Source organism: Lineus longissimus, chromosome 2 (genome assembly GCF_910592395.1).
Source record: "Lineus longissimus chromosome 2, tnLinLong1.2, whole genome shotgun sequence".
Lineage (NCBI taxonomy): Eukaryota > Metazoa > Nemertea > Pilidiophora > Heteronemertea > Lineidae > Lineus > Lineus longissimus.
The window spans coordinates 8,508,249-8,532,988 of record NC_088309.1 but is presented as its reverse complement, the minus strand read 5'-3'; the positions used below and the strand labels follow the sequence as shown (position 1 = coordinate 8,532,988).

Below are 24,740 nucleotides of genomic sequence, written 5' to 3'. Positions count from 1 at the left end.
CTTCTTGTTTCAGGACTCAACTAACTGTGCCGAAAAAATCATTCGTACACCCATCAAGTAGTTCATCGAGAGAGGATATCGTTTCTGAAATTATGTCCGAATTCAAGGGTGTTTTAATATCCAAATTGGTGAGTTGAGCAGTTGAGATGCAAGACCAGGGCCGTAGCAATTAAAGGTTCCTCCCATGGGTCGCCGAAATAAGTTGCTGACCACGTTATATGGGGATGTTATCTTTTTGAATTTGGACCATTCTGTGTTGGACATGTTGGACATTAAACTAGAGGCCTGACAATTTTAATTCAGTGAAAGCACTGAGGTACTGATGTGCTTTAAAGTGTATATAAAATTGAAATTGAAATCGCGATTTTGTTTGCAGAAGTCTACCGATAGCCACTTGGTGAAGAAGGTGAACGATCTTGAGACGCTGAATACCAGTCAAGCTCAACGAATCAGGGAGTTAGAGCTCAAGATAGAGGCACTGCAGGTACATGGTCGGAATTAGATGGTCTCTCTATCGTAGTCTTAGATGATAGGACATATCGTGGCCATGTTCGTGTAGACCTGCATACTTCAAGTAAACATTTCACAGGGCCAATGTTGTACCCGATCGCGATCGGTACTCCATAATGAATTATATGTACTAGATATATCAATCGCACTGCCTTATTTTAGACAACAGAGCAAACAGCATGATTTCCTGATTGAGCAAAATTGATCTTTGAGAAGGAAAAAGTGAAATATTGACCGACAATGAATATAGTTTCTTAAGTGTTCGTCGCGAAAGATGATGCTAAAAACCAGTATGGCTAAAAATTACAAATTGCCCCAATTTTAATCATTTACAGCATTGCATATCACAAGACTTGGATTATGGATCAGACACGTCTGATGACCTGGGTAGGTCATTAGTACATGTCTAAAAACACAATTCCCTACCAATTTTCTGCCATAAAATAAGTGTCATTGTTGAACTAGATAGATTTGATTAACCAAATGGTTTCACTGATGTTTCTTTTCTGCTAACTTATAATATCAAGATAAAAAATCGTGTACCGTAATAGACGATAATGTACTGGATTGCTCGTGTGCAATGTTACCTTGCTCTTCCTTATCGTTGTGAGTTGATACCAGTGCCATCCCAAATACCCCGATGATATTTTTCATGAGTGATCACACTAACCATGCTTAACATGTAGTTTCACGGTGAACCAGTCACTAATAAGTTTGTTAAGTTAGAATTACAGAAAAGTTACAATCAAATACATTGCAGACTAATAATTCAAAAAAATTGATCTCATTTTGAATACTAATAGTTTCTAAAATTGTAAAGATTGTAAATTCATTTCTTTTAGCATGAATTGTTAGATAGAGGTAGGACTATCATGAGATTTCGGCAGTGTAACGCAATGCAGTACTTTTCACAAAAACTTCGGATTTAAATTTTCCTGATACTGGGTATAAGCGAAGTGCTCGTCATTAAAGAAAAACGTTCTTTTGATGTCGCGCGGGTAAAGCTTTCGTTTTTCGGAAGACAGTCCATGGATAAGTCTGTCATCAGGTGTATCTATTCATTTGCTGCTTATTTTAGTTTTTTCTTACTTTTTATCTGCAGCGTGCATTTGCAGCAAAGAGTCTTCCTGCAGTAAAGAGAGTAACATCAATGCCCAGCGTAGATTGATAGATAGTGTAAGCACAGACACTCAAAAATCCTTACCACCCTTACTCTACCTACTCTCTGAACTAATGCACACACTTTAACCCACCCTGCTCATTCAGTGTTAAGAAAATTCATCCCAGCTTGGCTAGCTGCTGCGCGTCTTTAAAATTGGAATCCTGTTCGGGTAAAAATGTTTCGGTTCGTGTGCTGTGTATTGCACAAATAAAGTCAAGTTACATTGACTATTGTAGTAAACAGTCGATGGAATCTCATTTATCGTTTAGCGATCGTCTTCTTACTAAGATGTCTCCATTTGCAACTGGCTGTCACATCTTTGGCAACATCGGCATTGTATTTTTGCAAAACCTGTTTCACAGGATCAACGTTTCCTCCGCGATGTATTTCAGATGACTGCCAAAACAGTCTGATCGGTGAACGATTTGTTTATTGACGAATTTTCTACTGAATGAGTTTGTTTGCTTGTATGTCAAACCTTGCACAACTTCGTTTTAACACCCGGGTTATGTTTGCATGCAACAAAAATCAAAACCATGTGACCTCTGGACATGGTGGCTTATTACCTGTGTAGAAGGAATACTTAAAATAACCAAGATATACCTTTATATTATACCATTACATGTTTTAAATCGTATGCACTCTCTGGTTCTCTCGCTGGTAATCAATGGTAAAATAATGAACAATTGACTATGTCTAGAGAAAGAGACTTGGCAAAGAATTAGAAAATTAAAACCGATTCACTGCATGCTGCTTTTCTAAAGCCAGAAGTACGTACATAAAATTTACCCTTGAAGCATTGCTGCATGTTTGTATTGACCTGTGCCTGTAGTCCATCATGACCACAGCATGTCGTGCTAGCATGTGTTCATAATGAGTGTGAATGTATAAAACAATTGGAAACTATTTACTGCAAATGATTTGGCGACGTTTGGTGAAAGTTACAAGGAGACTTCTGTCATTAACATTAAAAAAGGCATTTTCTACCTTTCAGCTGGTCAGGTATTCCATAATTTTGCATGTTGATCCTCTTTTAGTTTTATAATGATATTAATTCTGGTGTTGATTCTCAGTTTATGATAATAATGGTGCTTGGCTGTCTAATCCAAACTGCTTCCATTGAACTTGTCCATCTTCTCCTGGATAACCTATCCCGACAACCCTTGACCTTTTTTTTTCACTATTGTATAGGAGGCTTGGAGATCTTCTCTACCCATCCCAAATAGCATACTGTCTCCCATTCCCCTTCCTGATCTATTGCCATCCATGCTATTCAACCCTCATTGGCAATGCCACGGACTTCTATCCTACTCCTAAAAGTGGTCATGCCATATTCAAACCGTTAAATTCATAATTTAAAACGCAGCCACCAAGATGTGATAAGGAAGCGCTATGCACCAGCTTGTGTGGGCACATGTACGCGATGGATCACAATTAAAATGTATGAACATCGAACCTCGTAAAAAGATTAGTTACTTGTCCATTACACAATCGTATATTGTAGTCCATCGAGGAGCATCTAGCTTGAGGTAGCTATTCACTGTACAGATGTACAGTAAAACAGAGACCACCACGACTATGTCAATGAAAGTTCACCTTATTTTCAAATTCAGATTCTGGTAAGGCACATTGATACGCCCGTGCTTAAACAAATTTACATCTAAGCATACATGTATCTGTGATACTGGATATTAACGAGTTCAGGTTTCTTTACTATTAAACTCTAAACTAGATTCCGCAGGTCGAACATTATTCTTGTAAGATTTTACATGATTTTCCTGTTGACCCCATACAAAATCTTGCATTCTTTGCTCCATTTTGCAGAGGTTGGTGACTGCAATATCCACCTGTGAATACATCGATGCATCCCCACCGAGTTCGAATTCGTACGAACCTGAGCACTCGGATGATCAAAGTCATAATGCTGCAGCTACCCGGACGCGAATTCAGGTTACCCGAATCTAGCTTAGTACGATGTGATGATTGGGAACCCGCATAATACCAAGCCACTCGGAGTTGCTCCTGATCAAAATGATTATCGGAGGAAATGAACTTCCCACACTTTCCCAGTTTACTGGATTTATTTTGAGTAGCACCCGCCTTTTCCAAACACGTGCTCTACAACTTACTCATCCAACAAACAGATTGCTTTCCAACATTTTGTAGAAATAATGCCAACTTCAATCAAATAACGAGCAACACTATGTATCGCAAATACTGATCAATGATAAGAGCTCTAAAGAATTCGCTTTCAAAAGCAATTTACAGAACGTTCGAACTTTGTCGGACATTCAGTGGAAAGCGATCGCACGTTTGGATATGCAAGTGATACTCGCAATATCAAGTGCCGTCACAACGTTTTAAAACATATTATTGTCCACATTGACTTCGTGTAGGAAATGCTAACTGGTTGAAGACATTTGGAAATTATTCACCTGTTGGTCCATGTCTTTGATCAGCATATTAACGAGTGCTCATCATGAGAACAGCACAAGGCAAGTTTTCACTCCACCGAGAAAAAAATAGCGCTCACAATTTAAAAAACTGACTAATTCTGATTGACAATGTACAGAGAGGCAGTTATAAAGTTTATATGACCTTAAACTATATGTGTTGTTGTAGAAACATGTTGCAAGAACTGATGACGCTGTCATATGTGTCTTTACTCAAGTTCACAATTTTGCCGCTAGAGAAATGGAAAATCGAGTGAAACTGTTCATTCCTCTTTTTACTGAAGAATCTTCTTTTAACAGCAGAGAAAAACTTCAACGAATCTATTTTCTGGTGCTTTCGAGTAATCATACATAGTATAGGCTAAAGCGATATATTCTGTTCGTGTTCGATGAATATCTCTAAATTATTTTCTTATTTAGTGTTGTTAATATTTCTTTGCTGTTTTGATTATTACATGGGTAATTTTGATACATAAACGATTGTATAATGTTTTAAGTTTGTAAACGATTACTGCTGCTTTCATACAATCAGTATATCCATATGGCAACTCCAATGTGTAGATCTGAATAGACTAGTCCAATGACAAGGTTACCAACTCACAGCATGGATAATCCTGTCAAGAACGTACAAGGGAAAAACGAAACAGCTAGTATATGTATTTTTTATCGGTATCACCATCATTCTGTTATTTTAGTCGCCTCAATTTTAAGAAATATCAACATCAACAAAGAAAGATTAGCCTAATCTGTCCTAGATGTTAATGTTGAAAATGATGAATGATAAATATCATAGAAGATGTAGCAGTCATGTAGATAAATATATATAATATTGTAAAAACTATCTTACTGGACTTATACTGAAAAATAAAAATGCCACAAAAATGAATGATCTCCATTTTTTTCAATGCTATTTGTTATCATGTAACGAATTTAAGTTACGTGCACTACCAGTACAGGGTGTTGTTTTACCCATTTTCAAGAAATGAATAAGTGTCGTCTGACAATCTCCAATGCGATATATCAAAATATATGACCCTCTTTACAAGGAAGAGGTAACTGTATGCATCTGTGACAGCCATCAGCAATAGGGACGATCTGATAAACTCGTCCCTTCCACTCGTCAAACGTGCACATTCATAGGTCTGGCCATAATTGAAAGATGGTTCCAAAGATGACGCCATTATATATTTACAGAGGTTTATTAAAATACTCATATAGCTCATACAGATATGATACCCGAAAATCTGAGACTGCAGTAATTGACAAAATTTAAAAAAACACCTATTGGAACCGGAAGGAACTACTCTTTCTCATCCACAGTAATTATCATTCCCCCACTGATGCTCTATCACAGAGAACACAGAGGTTGGGATTGCTCTACATTCATATAGTATTTCCATTTTTTCTAAATGATACACTGCACTTACTGCAGTCAGTTTGTAGGATTTGCTCTGGAAAGATAAGAAACATAAAACAGGTATATGGCAGTATTAACTATTTCGTTGTTATTGCAGTCTTAAATTTTTGGGCAGTTTGCATTACACGTTTATACAAAAAAAGTTACAACCAGTTATGTACTATTGTACAAGCCAAATATACACAAAAGGTAAGGTTTAACAATTGTCGCAAGGAGAATTATCCCAATAATTGATGTTGACATACGTCAGTTTCATCAGTTTCATCCTTGCGTACATGGTGTGACATTTGAAGATTACGGAGGAAATGCGAACACAGAGAAATGTCAAGTACATGTACACTGTAGATAACCGATCAGTAATACAGGGTGTATTAAAACTCTGTGCCATTCAAAGGTATATGATGTTTGTTTAAAATGATTTAGGCATATGAAAATGATTGTATAGTGTTTTGATTCATACTCTGCACATGCTGGTGATTCAGTGCACAAGGGAAATAGCCTAAGAATCAGAAGTGATTCGTCAGCCATGGGTTTAGCGAAGATATAGTTTGCAGACTATCAGTATCATATCACCAAAATGATATGTTTTCGAAGCACACAGAAACAGAATGCTAAGGTCAGCTTTTGCTCCACCTCAAGAAGTTAGCAGGTAATGAGGATGATGAAGATGTTTTGGAGGAAGCAGAGCGAAGAACCGCCCCATACAGTGAGGTATACGATGGCCAATATTCATGTTTGGCGTTGAAGTTGAGAAATAAACTAAACATTATTTATCGTGAAAAAAGAAAACTATCAACATGATGAAAATCTCCGGCACATTTAAACAGGTATCGCTATCCATGTGCAATCATAGAAAAGAAGAAAATTATAGTGGTATCATCATACACATAAATGCACATGTATATTACGCCTGATCAGTCTCATTACAATATTTTCATGACAGGAGCAACTACGAGAATCAAGATGGTTGACCCTAATGTCCCAACCAGAAAAATCCAAAACAAGATCCTGTCCACTTTCTGCGCCACCTCGCGCCACTCTTGCATAACTTCATCCTCTTGTTCTTCTTTATCCTGTTTATCCACCAATCGTTTTAAAGCCTCCAGTATCTCCGTATTGGTTCGAGGATGATTGTTACTGTTGCGGTACTGTCGCCGCCGGGAATCCCCGGGGCTATGTCCGTGGTACGAACAATGGTCTAGCCTCTCCGCAGTCGTGCTGAGTGTGTCTGTGGTGCCATCGCTAGCCGAATGTTCCAACTCATCTTTAAGCTCTTGAGCGATATTTTCTATTGTTAATCTCAAAGACATATTTTTCGTATATAAAGAATCACTAGGATTATAATACTCGTCCATATTCCGTCGTTTTTTCCAGCAATTTAAGCTGGGCATTCTTCGAACCAGGAGTGTCTGTCTAAGCCACGAAGGTACGGTTTGTCTATTGGGACCTCGATGGTGGAGATTCAAGACAAAGACAGTCATTATCACGGACACAGATGTCATTGACATGACAATGGTCAGATAAATACCTGGAAAGAAAAATTGAATAACAAGTTGGAAAAAAGGATTCTGCAGAACCGAAAATGGCTTAAAACTAGTTTGGGTATTTCAAGATTTGCGCACAGGGGCATGGTTAGAGTAAGGACCTGTCTTCTCGAGACAGCTGGAAGATATGTTGCGACGTTCGAGATCTATAGCATCATTTTGCACATTTGATGTAGTGGCTTGAAGCGTAGCACAACTTTTCACTGTAGCACAGGTTTAGTGTAAGAAGCAGGACGAAACAGTCCTGCTTCAGCAAAATATTTCACTTGTAGAAATTGTAACTAGTAGATGGCTCATTATATAATGGGATAATCGACATTTGCATAGTTACTAGCAATTCATAGTCGTGGCGCCTCGCTGCACAATGTTCAAGCCGTTAGAACGTAATAAATTCGTATTTCGTATTTCGTATTTAAAACGAATAGATTCGTGTGTGATGGTAATGTAATGCTCGTTGTGACTACCGGAAAATTTAATTTGCGTCCAAAATTACTTAAGCTAGATTGAAAAGCTAGTAAATCAAGCACCACAACCCGAAGATGGCTTCAAATTAAAAATAATGCATTGGTATCGTCGAAATCAATCATTCTTTAGAACATCCGTAATTCAACTAACTGGACGCGTGACTGGAATATAATGAGTCTGCAGCCATGTTTCATACTACGAAGTTTGAAATAATGTGGTTCCCTCTTTCGTTATTACATATATTTAATGACACTATATAGTGTAGCTTTCACAAGTTTAAATGAAAGACATTCACAGTCTTGCATATACCAGTTCAATATTAATTATATTTTCCTGGGAACTTTTCCCATGTGTCACATAGTGATACAAAATTGGGGGTTAGCAACTGAATCGCAATTAACATCTATGCACTCTTAGAGTGCTCTAAAACATCACTCATAACCGAGGTCGGAAGGGATGAAATGTGGGTCGGTATTAGAAATTGCTCCAACTGGTACGGTGTGATATTTGAATATGGTTGCGATCATTGATCAAAGCGCCGTTTTACATCAAGAGCCTTTTCTCTGGGACAGACTTTCCGGTGACAACGGGTCCAGTAGGAGTACACCACCAGCCAAACATCTTATGTTTATACTTACTAATTAATGGAACGAATTCAGAAGTCTCAGGGAGATTCTCCGCCACGGCTAACATGAAGACGGAGAAAGCGAGCAACACTGTGATACCCAAGGCAATTTTCTCCCCGGAATCAGGCGGCAGACAAAACACCAACAGAGTTAACGCCGACATCATGATACACGGGAATATGACGTTATACATGTAATACAAAGTCCTCCTTCTTATTGTGATGGAAAATGTGACGTCGGGGAATGGTTCGGGGCAGCAGGCGTAATAAACAACATTTCGTTGTACTAAAACCTCCAAGAGTTCCCATTCTCCGTTATTTACATAGTTACTGAGGTCTACTTCAGCTGTCCGATTGGTTATGTCAACTTGATATCCATCATATGTCCATGAACCGAATTTTAACTTGCATTTCTGTTCGTCGAATGGAAAGTATGTGACGTCCACTTTGCATGTGCTCTGAAGTTTTGTTGGTACGGGCCAGAAAATGTCTCCTGTGTGCTGTACCATAGCGTTTGCTGGCATTTGATCGTCCGTGTATTCCGCAGCGCTGCAAGGAAACGGTTGAGGAGATAAGTATAATTGTAGGGGGTATTCAAATTGGAAAATTCTGAGGGAGCATCTGTTTGAGTTTTGGGTGGCAAGATCGCTTCGCCGTGTATAAAAAACACGATACTTTATTGGCTACTGACACTAACACGTGTCAAGGCCGTGATTTTAGATGAGATCCTCTTCCGCGAAGAGAAGCATATTATTTTATCTCAGAGAAATGCTGAATACTCGTCGTTTAAAGACTCATCTTGTCTTTGCGCTGCGATCCCTAAAGGTAAACTGAAGGATCAATTCAAGCCTTAGGCTGACGTTACATAGGCCTCATTCGTTCACTTCCCACATGTCACGTTCCAGCTTTACTTAACGTTCCTCGGTGAATGCACGGCCTTGTGGCATGCATTCAGTGAGGAACGAACGCATTAAGGGACATGTGGGAAGTGAACGAATGAGGCCTATGTAACGTCAGCCTTAGAGGACGATGACACTGCCTTACAACCCTTAAACAAATGTGAACGCCACCGACCATTACCTATGGGAATGCGGCAATGCAATATATGCTTTGGGACATCGTAAAATCTTGTTCCACCTTGAGATGCCGATAAACATAAAATCAATGTGTCTACGATACCGCCTTGTAATGTTATACTTCAGCCTTGCACGGGATATCTCAAGCATCAATTCCTATTCCTATCAAGTAGTCTTTAGCTGCTCCTTACATTAGTACCATGTGATGATTGCAAATGAACAAGATACGAATGGCGACCAACCCAAAACTTGATACACGCGATATTACCATTGCCCCAATCATTTACCGGGACCAATCAGGTGATATAGGAAGAAAAGCATCTTTGGAAAATGGGCTTTCTGGACATCGGCATGGAACCTGATCTTATTGAAATGGGTTCTCACACTCTTTTATGTAGATATGAGTAGGTAGAGCAATGAGAACCACCATATCTGGTATACTTCCGCGAAAATCACTCTGGAGCCTGGCTTCTGGCACTCACCTCAATAAGTTATCTGAGACTGCCTTAACTCAACCTTATGCCAACCAACATTGGTAAAAAGGAATTCGTTCACTTACTTATTGTAAAGTACTAGGTCTGGCAGCCAGAGTTTCGCACATGGCAGTCGCATGACGAAGATGTTACCAAATTCTTCTGGTGTCCATCGAAGAAACTCATCATTCCATTCCTGAAAGACATCGAGATGAAATTCAAATTTCACCAATAACATCAAGCTGGTGGTGAACCAAGTGTGTCCCGTGCAAATTTCGAAGAGGACATGCTGTAAATGTTGTTATTAAATGGTAAAGCCATCGATTCATAACCAAAATGAGCCACCATTGATTTTTGATCAAAAGTCATACAAACGGCTAATGCTGGGAAGCGAATATGTCAACCGTCAAAGTGACGAAAGTACAACAGATGACTTCAGAAGTAAGATACATGTACTATGTAATGTTCGAATCTCAGCCTAACAATATTGATTTTCAGTTTCATTTCGTGGGCGTAATAAGGAACTTCGGATGACCTTTAAGATTGTAATCCGAAACGAAATATACAACAGGTAATACATTCTGCATTAGATCAAGTGAACACGGTGATTTCATTTCGGGTAATGAAATCGGTGTGATGGTGATAATGATTACTAGTATACGAAGTTAGCCATGCTGATCTGACCGACGGTCATTGATGATTTTAGATAAGTTTATCATCAGTTCAAAGGTGCTTCTTGCGAGTAATCATTAGTGTTCAATTCCGAAATTTATTGTAACAAGTTGAAGAGGTCTGATGGAGAGGGGAGCTCGAAAAGTAGGCTATTGCAGAAAATTGGAGACAAATTATCGAGAGTTTGAAATGTTAGCTACTTTACAAACGTTTACATAGTTTTGCACGAAGATAGCCCACCCAGAGGCCCAAGAAGACTTGTCCGTAAATCATAAAAAAACAAGTTCTAAATGTCACGTCGACACGTGTTTATCAATCACGTGCAAAAAATAGTTGATTCGATAGACCAGTTTTTGGAAAGGGGATTGGATTAGTTGGCGCCCGATAAATTATCTAAAATCGTTATGACATGATCATTCTGACTGAGATTACTTTTTTACCACACAATGTAACCCGTGCGAAGGATTAGGTACTTCAGCAAGTGAACAGAATGTCAAGCTCGTGTGTACGTCAATTTTTCGCGTGTGTTTTTTCGTGGATTTCGGCGTTTTTTTCGACTCGCAAAAATAAAAATCGCAAAATTATTTTTGGAAACGAAAAAGAAACCAATAGAAATTTCAAAGTAACAATTGAGAATGTTAAAGGCCTACTGAGTTCGTTCAAAAATTTTACAATTCGACTGGAATTCGACCATTTCTTTAGTGTGAATTCGCACGGAATACCAATGCCATTGTATAAACAGATACTACAAATACCAAGTTTCAGGTAATTTGCATGCGTAATAACTGTACTGCTACATTGTGTATTTCTTCCTGGGCAATGAACACGAATAGAGTGCTCCTTCTTAAAAACTTTGAAACGAAAAAAAAAGTGAAAAGAGAGTTATAATATTCTACATGTACATGTACATACCTGGTCGAGCCATACGTTGGTAACCAGTATCTGATTCTTTTCATCCTGAAAAAAAAAGTCAGATAGAAGTCCATAAGCGCTGGTGACATTGATGGTATTGGTCGCTCTTGGAATAGTCATTTATGGATTCACCATTTTCCTATGGGCAAAGACAGAAAGACAGAGAGGACAGACAAGACAGAAAGGCCAATGGCCTGTGCTCTCGAGCCGAATTATCATAGATGGTAGGGTTTTTTTATTGCCCAATAGATAGCGTAGTCTCCTGGTGAGAAATTGGTGATCAAATCTCGTAAATGTGGTGGTGGGCTCCAAATAGAAACATGGTAACACAACTAAATAAATTATCCTTAATGCTTGAAAAAACTAAATTCACGAATGTTTGGTTAAACGGTATTTGGATTGTGTGGAATCACTGTGTTTTGGGAGATTAAAGTGCCTAAAAGTTTAGGATTTTCCATAATTCAGGTGTTATGAAAATACATCTTTGATTGATTGATTGATTAATTTCCAGTAAAAAAGACCCAATACAGCAATCTTGCAAGTCTCCAGCTTGCTTTGAAAGTGTCGACCGAGATCGATTATCGATTCCGCAGACTGCCAAACGCAATTAATAAGACGATCGGGAAACCCTAATTATCCTACTTCGTTTAGACACTCTCCGTCTGGCAATTTGACTTGAAGAAGTTTTGGGTCCCGGGTGTGGAGATATATCTCAATACGCCACGGCACTTGAGTGCTTGCTGCGATATTGCTGCTTTAATGAGGTGGGTGAGCCTTTCTGTGGATTAGGTTGCGGCGTTTCGAGATCTTTACACGAAAGAGGCGGTGCTTTTAGTCATTTGGCGCTAAGGGGATGGTGGGTGTAATGTTGCAATTAGGCAGACAAGCTTTTTAGCTCACCCTAGCTTGAAATACAGTGATAGTTTGAGTCAAGATGTTCTCGCGATCATAGGATTCTGCGGCAAACATGTTGCTTGATCCAGCAAGGTCTATCGTTCAAAAAGTTCAGTAACTTTTAATTTTTTAATTTTGGACATGCAGCTTAACATGCTAAACAATGTTATTAGTTTTTGAGATTTCGGGGCCTATTCTTGCAATTCTCGAAAATTCCTTCAAAAAAAGTTTAGCATCACTGTCTCTGTTTATGGCTCGCGCTACAAAATCAGCTAACAACAGATATCTTTGTTTGAATCCACACCACGGTTGTCCTAACTGTAACTGCCATTCTATCATGTATGAAGGTAGGCTACACGTACTGTCATCAGAATGTATTTCACGGACTACTGACCAAGTATATCCTATCATCAGACATGTCACTCATTGTCCAACCTTTGTATAACCATGTCTATAACATATAAAGGTCAGGACTGCCCTCATCAGTTTGAGTCTTTGCACCGATGATCGATCATATTTTGGAAGATGCTTGAACATCACATGTAACCTTCTCATGTCTAGATCAAATATTTGAACCGGTGTGACAGCGGATATAGTCCCCCTGGAGTCATAGTCCGGTAGCATTGTATTTGACCAATTAAGCAGCATGATCTATTGTACCGCTAACCCTAACCAAAACATTTAGCAATGCGGGCTATTGTTACACGGACTATCAGCCCTAGGACTACTATCCCCGCCACACCGGGGCTGAGTTGTTCAAAACAACGTTAGGTTTAACGGAAACGTTAAGTCTAAACGTGAACATTTTAATGGGTTTAACTGAAAAAGTAAACGTCTATAAGGATACTTAACGTAACCGTTAGGGATAACGTGACTTTTGTGCTTTTGAACAACCGGGCCGAGGAGAGAAGATGAGCTTCCGTTTATTTCCTGGGTCGCAATGCTGCATATAAAATAACCGACCAGGGAGGGGAAAATACAGCCATAGCCTTCGGGCTATCTTACATGTTTATCAAAAGACCTGGCCTGGGAGGAACGGATATTCAAGCTTAATTGTTTTCGATGCCAAAAAAACGTAGCAAACAAGAATCTTTAATTCCAAGCACAACGAGTACAAGGCCTACCAGGCTGAAATGGTATTTTAGATATTGATTTGAGCAGAGCCAGTTATTGATTGAGAAAATAAATCATGAAAATACATCATTTGGTCGGATCTATCTCAAGTGAGTCTTGACTGTCAATATTGAACTAAACTTGAGAATATCGAAATTCAGTATTTAATTTAAGTATCGACGTCGATGCACATGGAGATATTACTTTAGAATGAAGGATTGGATTGTGTTGTGAGTAATCGATCCAAAATTCTGTAAACTGATAAATAGTTGACGGAAGAAAATATATCGGGTGGCCCAAAAGTAGCGCACCGAACTTAAACTTTGTCATGCTATTTTTTGTCTCATCTATAGGTTTAACGAGTGACATGGACACTTAACAGTTGTGCTGCCAATAAAGGAGATTAATGCCAAAACGCCTGTAAAATTACAATATTATTGGTTCAACACCCAGAGTTCGGTGCACTATCATTGGGCCACCCGATGTATTCCTCTAGACGCGAAAATAGATGTTGATGGTCGTTCCATAAGGCATGACAGGGAGTTGGCAATGCTGCCACGTTAAGACAGTAATCTGTGACTTTATTCAACATCTATTAGACAGCTTGATTTAGTTGAAAGGTGACAAGATTCTTAATCACATACAACTTTTTTGCATATCTGCTATCTTTTGCAAAGGTGTCAACATAGCCGTCACCAGGGCAGCCTGATAAACAACTTGGCAGGAATTTAATACCAGTTGACATAAAATCGATGACACAGCAGAAAATTATGCAGCTGATGAAATGTAAAATAGGTCAATGTACTACGGCGAGGATGCATAGAATACCATTGGCAACAAGTAAGGGGGTACATGTTGAGGTTGTTGCTTGAAAAGCCCTTTTACGAACTTCCATGGCCCCATAAACCCAGCTCAAGACATCTGAACAAGATACAAGATACAAGATATTTCAATTATATCAGACCGAAAATTCTGATACAGCCCGATGATTAGAGCAATTCGCGTCAAGTCATTTGTTCGCTACGTTTTTTTGTCACACCTTCTATTGTCCAAGGGAACGAGTCGATTCAGAACAAGAACAACAAAGTGAAATGACAGTGCTCTTACTGAGTTCAATTGCATAAATATTCCCCTCTGGGAAATAAGGCGTAGATGTCGAGTTGATTGATGAGACGATTAAATAACAGAGCGGTCTGCTCAATTCGCTTCTGACTTGTATTCATCAATCGGCTAATCAACCCGAAAGCTCGTCTTTCTGGGGACAACGAGTTCGGAGTCGTTGCGTATATTTCATCAATATTCAGCATACCATCACTGACACTGAAATATGCTACAGCACCATTCGTTTCATTAAATTCCGAATGCAGAAGAGGACGACAAAGAGGAAGAAGATTCACTGAACTACGCAACAGCACCATTCGTGTCACAGAGCGACGCAACATCACATTTTAGTTTTATTGAAATTCCCAACATCACCATTCGTTTCATTGAACTACGCAGCATTACAAACGCAATTATCTTTTCCGCGCTTGATTATCATGTCAACTGGAAATTTAGAAAAAAATCATGCAATCAAAAAAGACTTGATATATCGGGGTATTAAAAATTGATTTACAAACCATATCAAAAATCTGCGTCATTGTAAGCCCCATCTTTATCTGTACGGTGGACGTGGCGTTTCTAACTGGCCTAACGGACTTTTCGTAGCCCCGTAAGATGTGGTTCATGAGTTTCTGTTCGTCAGGTTCCCTGTCCTCCTCCACGAAGGTTTCGACTACTGCTGTGACTTCGGGTACGTCCAGGGAGGCGTTTGCAGCTTCCGATTCTCTTTTGCGGCGCACAGACGGATGTATACCTCCTGTAAAGAGCAAGTTGAGGAAAACGCATGAATCCCTTATAAGCTGTTTGGGAAGAAATTGTAGCAAAGCGCATTAATGACGGGTGATTTATTCTAAGCTCCAGAAGTTTCTTGTAAATGAGTAAGATGAGTTTGGGGTACAAAATGAGGTTCATGCATTTGCTGAAAAAAAAGATTTTATTTATTAGCATGTAGTATGAGTTCGTGTATATATCTTTTTCTATGCGTGATGATCGGCCACCAAAGAATAATGCTTGGCCAGACTTGTAAAGCACTGCCAATTGCAGCATTTCCTGGAATCCGTAACTGTTAGATAAAATTAAACCAACACATTCCTTCCCTACTGGGTGACATGCGATTTTCTCGAAGTCCTCCCACGGCGAAAGCATCATCAGGCACATTTGAAGTCATTTAACGCCGAACGCATTCAGTAAATGAGTCGCAGTGTTCAGTTAAGCCAGGATCAGCGGACATATTACCAGTGATAAGAACGGCTTCCCTCGGTATATAAGGCACGTGGACTATGACAAAGAGGCCACCTCCCCTGATAGCCCACATTTAAGAGGGCAGTGCATTCAATGAACGACGGTAATCTCTTGGGCTCCGGATGTGAACTCTTCAGCTATCCTATTTTGAAAGCAAGTCACAAGTCGCTGAACTAATATTTTCTAAGACAACATTGTGTGAGCTACCTCACTGATGCATTCGCTTTATCTCAGCAAATATTGTGACAAAGATAGAACTAAAACCCAGATAATTACCGCAACTCATTTTATTCTTAGCAGCGTCTAAGCTTCGTGCAAGGCAATTGGTTTATTCTGGATTAGTGTTCTCAAGCATTAGCTAACATTCAGGAAGACAACTAAGGGACCCTCCCGTCAGGAGATCATGGTTATTGAAAACAGGGCAAACTCCGCATCCTTGCGAAACAACCACCGATTTTAACGAGGAATTAAAAAGATATAGGCTACTTATAGCAAATTAAGTAATGAGTTTTAGCATGTTATCAAAATTAGAACAAAAAAGTTGCTCGATCACTATGTCAACACACGCTGCCTTGGGATCAGGGGTGCGGAATCAGGGGTGCGGATTTTATCATGACGTGAATTTTGCATTTCATGAATTCCAGCTTCTTTCTACCGTGTATGGCCTTATAATTTGCATTCGTGATTGGGAAGTTTACCAACCAGAACTGATGTAACATAGACAACTTACCCACGACTCCATACCTGTTCTGAGACTGTAGAAAAAAAAACTATGAATGCGACACTGACCTCTTGAGTCCGCGGAAAGAGCAATATGTGTCACATGAAAAAAAACAATTTATGTTGATGACTACTTATTGATAATTTTAATGAAAACTTCTTGCCTCTCATAATGCCTCATAATGCAAACGATCAACAGAACGTTAATCCCTTGGTAAATACCTATTTAAGGACGCAATTTAACGAATGCGTGGTAAAATCTTAAAAACTTTTGCAACCAGGGAATTAGTATCAAACAATCCAAAAAATTAATGAGATTTTCTATCAACACTGCGACCTTCACGTCGGATTTGTGCTCATGCCATGACAATATATCGTTATAGTTTAATTAACTTTCCATAATCCGAAGAAGATCTGACGTCGGGTTTTTATATGATTAATGATAGGAAGCAGACAACACGAGTAACACCACTGTGTCTTTAAGTCAATTAACGAAGATATATTATCGCCCGTTAAGCTTGCTTGCCGCATTTTTATGACACCACAGAATGTCATCAGCGTTGGAAGATTGTTCGGTCGTCTGGTAATAGAGTAAGAAAGGAAACCTCTGAATATCCAAGCTACGGCGGTGTAAGATTTCGATAATTTAAAGGTTTTTCATGCAAAAGCTCAAAAAGCTGTATTTCTTAGAGTGTTGTCTTCAGTTGTATATGCCCTTTCTGGAACTATACTTTTTATGTCATACTTTTGAGACTGCTAACGTATGAACGATGAACAATGTTCTTTTCGCATAGATGTATAGGCAGGGGCCCGCGTCTGAAATGTCGCTCATTGCAATGGTTCAGCTGGTCGTACGAAAAGAGACCGGGTATTTTTGTCGCCACTTAAGAAAAGTGCGATACCATGCAGTAACTGTGACGATGCCGTAGGCCTAAACAGTATCATTTGGACAGGTGTAATTTCTTGGCAGGGCATTTAGCCAAAGGTTTTGATGAGACAACCACATCTTCCTCTTGGGTCGGTATAAAGGTGTCAAAGACAGATTCTGGTGGCTTATGACTTAAATGATTAATATTAAACAGTATTACGGAATATAATCTGATCATGATGAATAAATTGCCCTGCCTGTCCCGATACTGTTACCATCCCAATGTATGCAACATGTTTTATTCATGCCGTACCACGTTACGTGGATAGAAGGAGTGCGTTACCCTGCCCTAACTAATCTTACTTCATTAAAATAGTTTCCGCCTTGGTGCAATCTGTTATATCGGCCTTCAATGTTTGATGCATTCCTCAGCAGATTCGTTGTGTGCAGCGCACTAACGAGTTCCAATGAGAGGAATGAATATGTCAGGACGTTTTCTCGTACGACTTAATGAAAAGCCATTAATAACGTTAGGCAATAACCCCATCCGATTGAATGTACTATTTTGCTTTGTACATTGCCATAGACTCGTCCTCGACCGCACGTGAGTGAGTTACATTACGCAGGTTCGTAAGCCTTACCAAGAACCAAGAGCGAAGAAGTGCGAAATATGTATGAAATAAAACATTAATAAAGTGTATTTTATTTTTGTAAAATTATATTTCCCCGATTCTTCCTACAAAAGAAGAAAATGCCACGAACAATACAGAGACTTATGAAAAATACTACATCATTCTGAAAACATATCCCGCGTAATCTAAAGATGACCGCTGTCTGAAGTCTTAAGAGGCCATGGCGCCAGAGCATGCCAAGGAACGATGGCAAGGTTCGCCAGAGGGCTTCACGCTTCTCTAGGACGCCATCAATGTCATTATACGGTTTAGATTATATCACGCAGAAACGATGGAATGAAATTACTGTTGATTATTGGTAATCGGTCAACGTAAACGCTCCTGCCACTTCACATCACTTTCGCCTAACGTGTGGCTTACTACAAAGCAAGATGCTCACTCTATATAGCTGAAACCATTCCTTTACCTACTCAGCTTGGCACGATACGGTAAGGTTCAAGAGAGAAATTATATACGTTCCGCTTCTCGTCACGTTCCCCTATTAAACTGTGTCTCTGCATAATCTTACTGGCCGGTCTCATAAAAAACCTGAGCGTCTGCTGCTTGTGTGATTAGTTGCATACTAATTGATTGCTGGAGTGCAAATGCCATGAAAGGGAGCACGAAGGTCACATTGCGCCCTGGATATACATGTTTATGGGTTCCTTCAAGTAGCCAGCAACGTTCTCAGATGCAAGCACGCACACCGATTTATTTATTTGATAAGTTCCATCACAGTTAGTGGGACACTTCTTTATGCGCTCTAAGTAACAAAGCGGCTGCAGCGACACTTGTTCATCAACAGTAGAAACTTAGCCGAGCCAGTACTCGAGTCAACAGAGTCTGCCTTGCGAAAATGCATTCAAAAGATGTTATAATAATCAGAACAGCAAATTTTCTGATCAGTTTCATGGTAGAAAATCGTGGTAATTGTTGTTGGAATTTGATGTACATGTACACGCAGTAACTTAGTACATGTATATACAGGTTGAGTTCAGGTGAAGAATTCTGTCTCACGAATGTCAGCCTGATAATTCGCTTCCCACCAATAGAAAACCTGCGCGAGAGAAGTCAATACCAGTGCACAAAGCGAATGCCTAGGGTGGCGGACATTAAGAGACCAATAGACTATAAGAAAATCATAATCGCTTCATCAGTACAAAGAGATAAAGGAAATCAATGTCATCGCGGCTGCAAATCACGTGTAGTCGACTCCAAATAAAGCAAAGCAAATAAGCTGCGATTGATACATTTGTAGCTCCAGGATAATCTATTGAAATGGTACAATGAAGCAGATGGTATGATCCCAAGCATGAAGGCAGAGCATTGCATCAATATCATTACCTCTGTTCAATTTCTGATATAATGCCATGTTTTCTTTTAGTTTTCTGGCATGTCGGATAGGATGGCCTATCGTGCTGTAGTCATCTTGAACCTCAAGTTTTGGATCCACTCCGCCGACCCGGACTATGTTACCCCAATGAGGGGATGTTACGGACGGAGTAATCTGATGGATCAGAATGTCAGCATGCATATTAGAAACAGATTCTGAGTTTATTTTACAAAGTCAAGACGCAAAATGTTGGCATGAAACATGTAGTATCATGGGCGAGCTGTTCACAACTTTTTAATTAATGCCCTTCCTATACTGCTTGTTTTCTGATTACCAGTGGCAATCGACAACATGTAACATATTCAATACAGACAGCCATGACATAATTCTTGGCATGAAAAAGTGGATCCGCATAAATCATGTTTGTTCAATAGAAATCGAACTGTCAAAATAAAATCTTTAGATCTTTATGCTGATCAAATCTTTAAGGATGAGATCATATGATTTGTGGTAAGAGTTCTTGGTAGCGATTTGTTTTGTGGCAATGATATGTTAGTGTATCTTCATAGAGATTTCCCGCTCTAGATTTGGAACGTTTGGAAAAGAAGCCAAGCGGATACCAGCAGCTAGAATTGGTGGGCCGCTGAAATGGCGTAGGGCGTCGCTGGCTTCTGGTTACCGGTGTGCCCATAGCTTATTCATTCCTGCCATTGACTATAAGTCAAATCCCAAACACCAATAATATTCCGACTGATTAATGCCACTATATTTGATAGAAACCATTTCTATCGATTAAGTATCAGAGGCTTAGCTATGCAGCAGTCATCATTTTAATGCGTCTGGTGGTTTTTGGGTTCTTATCATTGTTGCATTTCGAATAGGATTGAATCCATGAACGGGACAATAAGATACATGCAAGCTTCTCACTCAATCAGCCCGATTCACGTCTAGGACTTAAGTATATACAAAAACGTGAAGTTATAGTAGGTCTACTGATTTCACAAATATATACGGGTCGTCATTTTGGGTGTTTTTTAAACCAAGAGGGCAGAACTCTTGAAAAAGAACAGAAACTTGCATAATTCAGAGCGTACGGCATGCAGCATTATGAATCAGTGTAGTGTCTTTTCATAACTTGGTAACTTAAAACCCCGATCATCAGGCCTGACCACTACAACGTTCTTTGCTTTGCCCAGCTAAAGGTAAGTTGCAATGCGCTCACTTTATGAAGATACACGTAGCTCGGCTTAACACATTTCTTACCCAGATTCAGCTGATAATCATGATCATCGGATTGTCTCCTTTCTTTTGACTTCGCCACCATGTCCTCCACTGGGGCATCACTGTTTCGCATCACCACGTAAACTGACAGCGAAACTGCCAAGCAGCAAAGCACGCACAGCTAATCATATCATTTCAGGTTGATTGCATTATGCACAGTACTCAGCATCAATAGGTTTTACCGAGACAAAAATAAAATTGCCATCAGCGCGGTCACTAACTTATTTTTGCTTGGCACAACGTTCAAAAAAGGCCATTTCTCATTATGTCGGCACCACTGTAGATGGCTTTAGCGCCTCAAGATTTTCTAGACATTAAAGCCCGGTCTACACTAGCCAACATGAACCAACAAATGTTGGCCAACATTGGCCAACATCGTGTTGGGCCTTGTTGCAGAGGCATGTTTGCTATTGTTTGCCAGTGTGGACGGGTCCAAAAACAAGTGAAAACATCAGCCAACTTGTTGGCCAATGTTGGCCTATGTTAGGCCATGCTACTTCTGAACAACATGTTGGTTGGTGTTGGGCAATCAGCAGCCAATCAGGGAACAGATTTGGATCATGTGATGGAGCTACTGGGACAAAATGGCAGCCTCAATGAAAGATAGAGAATGGCAATTTCAAGAAATTGAACACTTAATTTCAGAATACGAAAAGCTTCATCCATCCGCAGGAAATTCTTGAGGCTTTTGAAGTCTGAGGCCATTAACTCTTGAAGGAGGCAGTGATAGGCCCCATCATGCTTTTTCCACAAGTATGGCTTTTGTCAGTTGCGGCGGCGACGGGGGTTAATCACAACTGAAAGAATTGCTGCTGAAGCACCTAGGCATGCTTTCTTCCTGTGGTTCTCCATTGTTTTAAAGAAAAAATGAAGAGAAATGACTGATTTTCCCTCCAAATTGCCCTCAAATTCATGCCAAACTTAGTCAAACGGTCAAACTTAGTCAAACTTGTTTGGCAATGTTTGCCTGTGTTTGATAGTGTGGGCGGGTCCCCAAACATTCGCCAACATGATGTTGGCTCATGTTGGCCAACAATTGTTGGCGAATGTTTGCTAGTGTAGACCAGGCTTTAGACGCATAGGATTTTTAAAAATACACGATGTCGTTCAACTACGATAGTTTTAAACCCGAACGGAGCTATTCTTTACGTACCGTTACTCAATTATTACGACGAGTTCCGTATTTTCCATTCTTTCGTATTTCTCCCCTAATGATGCCTCGTGGCGCAATATGGATATGTCTGCGGTTTACAATATTCCTAAGTATGATTAAAACCGCTGTCGACACACTCACATATGCAGCATCTAAATCATTTACACGAGAGAACTCCCAAAAGTCATTCGAGCTCATTCTTTTTTTCTCAGCAATGTTTTTATTAGAAATAAGTCAAGACGATGAAATCAATCACAATCTATATTACGAGTCACCCCGACAGATACCTTCGCTCCATAACGGCTTCTCTGGCAGACAATATTCGTCCCATGTCATCGATAATAGGATTTGATGGCAGCGAATTCAATAAATTTCGAACATCTACTTTAGCAAAACTTACATCTTGGAATGAGATCTTGCAATCGAAGGCTGTTTTTGAACGAGATTGAGGCTGATCGACATTGGTCGAACAGTATGCTAAGTCGGTTGCGTGTTTTGGGCAAAAGGCGATTAGTTAAGGCATTGGTGATATCACAAATTTTAAGTTATTGGTAATCTACCAATAACCTGATATGGAATTTGTGCTCATGTATTCAACGGAATTGGCCTTTGTGGCCAATGCTCAAAGGCGATACTTAACCGCCCCTCATGGCAATGTCGTACAATTCCTTTGTACGTAGTTGTGCAGAAGTTGAGCTATCGATATTTTCCAAAATGAGGGAAATCGATTTGGTTTAACAGACAAATATGATATCATCTCCATACACCGCCGAAACAACAACCCATGCAAAACCTGTGCATTTCGAGAGGATTATAGAAGAGACTGCGGACACCAGCTGCAGGCGCCAGAACGCAATTTTGTATTCATGAAATCGTTTAATGCTAAGAGCAGTTTGATTGCATTAGACTGAAATAAATTTTGTGAATATCTTGATATCGGTCGAGAAACCTGCCGCAGTGATAAGCCAGTCACATCATATTGCTGGTTAGATTTGTAACCTAGTCTGCTAGTGCCTTCAATTTGAGATAAGCAATTGCCGTTTTCCACAGTGGGACTTCTTTCTCTTGTGGAAGTTGCCTAATAGACCAGTTATTGAAATATAAATGAGCAAAAAACCTCTAATGAGAAAAAAACCCCAAAACTCGACACCATTAATAGACAAATTGTCCGCAATTAATTGCTTGGAGAAGATAGCAATTGCATTTCTTTTCATTTCAAGAACATCCTGTCGCAGAACTGTGCCATACAGTATTTCTGATTGTAAATGTTATATATAGTACGTGTGACCAGACTGATAAATGAGACCTGCGCGTGTCATTCCCATGGCAATACGCAACAGTCGTGTCAAATATATACACTGCCCTTAGTTGACAAAGGACTGGGGGGGGACCATTTTTAGCCAACCGGGACACTGGATTATAGGCGTATTTCGTCTTCTACAAGATCCGGTTCTATACTACTGATTAGTTCTTTTGAAAGGCGGTTGTGGCTGAATACGTTGAATCGAATTGAACCAAATCTAGTAGAATACAAAATACGTCATGTTGTTCTAATTAAGGACGTCGTACAGAGTTGGCAGAAATAGCAAATATCATGTGGCAGTTCTTCTTCCGTGCGTCCAAGCAATTTTCTTTAGTTTCGAATGCGAGTAGTGACAGCGATAAACTAGAAACGAGTTTCAACGGGTCGAACCAGTTATTTTCATACTGAATCTGTCTTGAAAGTAAAATCGAAAATGTCATTCTAAATTACATTTATCGATTTCATCGTGTGGGAAAGATGGAATCGCTGGCAAGACTACACATTGAGATATCCCTCAAACTTGCGCATCACGCGTTCAGTAAAATAAAAAATAAAAGCCAGTCGGCGTATGACTATATGCCCTATATCATAGATGAAAGGACTAGGGAATGAATTGCGTTAAATTAAGCCATGCTAAACCATGCACCTACATTTTTTAATCAACCACGAAGGTTTTGGCAATGGTACATGTAAGCCTTCCTTCCTGATGTGCTACACCTTCAGGATAGAGTGAAGAACGGACAGATTTATTCACCCAAGCCCATTTTCGTCATGGGCTCAGGGGCTTCTGATACATAACAGTAAAAGATAATGACAGAACAAGGACACAAAGCTAATAAATCAGTACTCTAATAGACTAAGCATTAGACATTACATTAATAATTTTCGATTACGATCCTGCTGCTTTTATCACCAAAGGCACTTCTATTAGCTTCTGTTTGAAATATGTCGCCTTTCGGCGCAACTTTTACGTAGCTAACTTTAATAATGAAGGAACTAATAAAGCACGATCTTCACCATTATAGGGCTGTCATCGGTGCCGGATGGTGAGGAAGCTCACGATCGGGGGTGGGAAGATTGCCTCCAGTTTCAGTGAAAAGGATCATAGAATAAATTCGACAAAGTGAGAGTTATTCAGAATATTAGGTTATATCTTCTAGTACAAAGCATTATCCTTAATGGCTGGTCCGAAAATTACTTTACTGAGAAAGACAGGTATTGGTTGGTGAACAGTGGATGTCAAGACTTTCATTTATGGGAAGAACCAAATGAATTTCTTTGCTTTTGAGGAAGAATTGATATGATTTCTTTCATTTATAGAAGAACCGACTGCCTTTCTTTGCTTTTGAGGAAGAATTGACATGATTTATTTCATTCATAGGAAGATTCGACTGCCTTTCTTTGCTTTTGAGGAAGAATTGACATGATTTCTTTCATTCATAGGAAGAAATGACTGCCATTCTTTGCTTTTGAGGAAGAATTGACATGATTTCTTTCATTTATAGAAGAACCGACTGCCTTTCTTTGCTTTTGAGGAAGAATTGACATGATTTCTTTCATTTATAGAAGAACCGACTGCCTTTCTTTGCTTTTGAGGAAGAATTTACATGATTTCTTTCATTCATAAGAAGAATCGAGTGCCCTTCTTTGATTTTGAGGATGAATTTACATGATATCTATCATTTATAGTAAGAACCGAAGGCCTTTCTTTGCTTTTGAGGAAGAAATGACATGATTTCTTTCATTTATAGA

General features: G+C 39.5%; 2 protein-coding genes across 9 annotated transcripts in view; one reads left to right on the top strand and one right to left on the bottom strand.

Moving 5' to 3' along the window:
- Positions 1-5,011, top strand: part of LOC135482513 (cyclic nucleotide-gated cation channel alpha-3-like) — a 58,195-nt gene extending 53,184 nt beyond the window's left edge. For 7 of the 8 annotated variants that reach the window (XM_064762595.1, XM_064762597.1, XM_064762592.1 and 4 more), the window contains 3 exons: positions 14-128; positions 377-484; positions 3,497-5,011. In XM_064762595.1, the coding sequence (XP_064618665.1) occupies positions 14-128; positions 377-484; positions 3,497-3,637 (364 nt within the window). In that variant the 3' untranslated portion in view covers positions 3,638-5,011. Of the gene's footprint in view, positions 1-13; positions 129-376; positions 485-1,612; positions 1,687-3,496 lie in introns of all 8 variants that reach the window. The other variant, XM_064762596.1, reaches the window with a different exon arrangement.
- Positions 5,012-5,881: 870 nt separating this feature from the next.
- LOC135482516 (neuronal acetylcholine receptor subunit alpha-10-like) overlaps positions 5,882-24,740 on the bottom strand; it is a 32,902-nt gene continuing 14,043 nt past the window's right edge. Inside the window, exons 2-6 of the mRNA XM_064762602.1 lie at positions 14,936-15,174; positions 11,310-11,354; positions 9,812-9,921; positions 8,190-8,725; positions 5,882-7,070 (exon numbers count right to left, since the gene is read on the bottom strand). Of these exons, the coding sequence (XP_064618672.1) occupies positions 6,466-7,070; positions 8,190-8,725; positions 9,812-9,921; positions 11,310-11,354; positions 14,936-15,174 (1,535 nt within the window). The 3' untranslated portion in view covers positions 5,882-6,465. The remainder of the gene's footprint in view (positions 7,071-8,189; positions 8,726-9,811; positions 9,922-11,309; positions 11,355-14,935; positions 15,175-24,740) is intronic.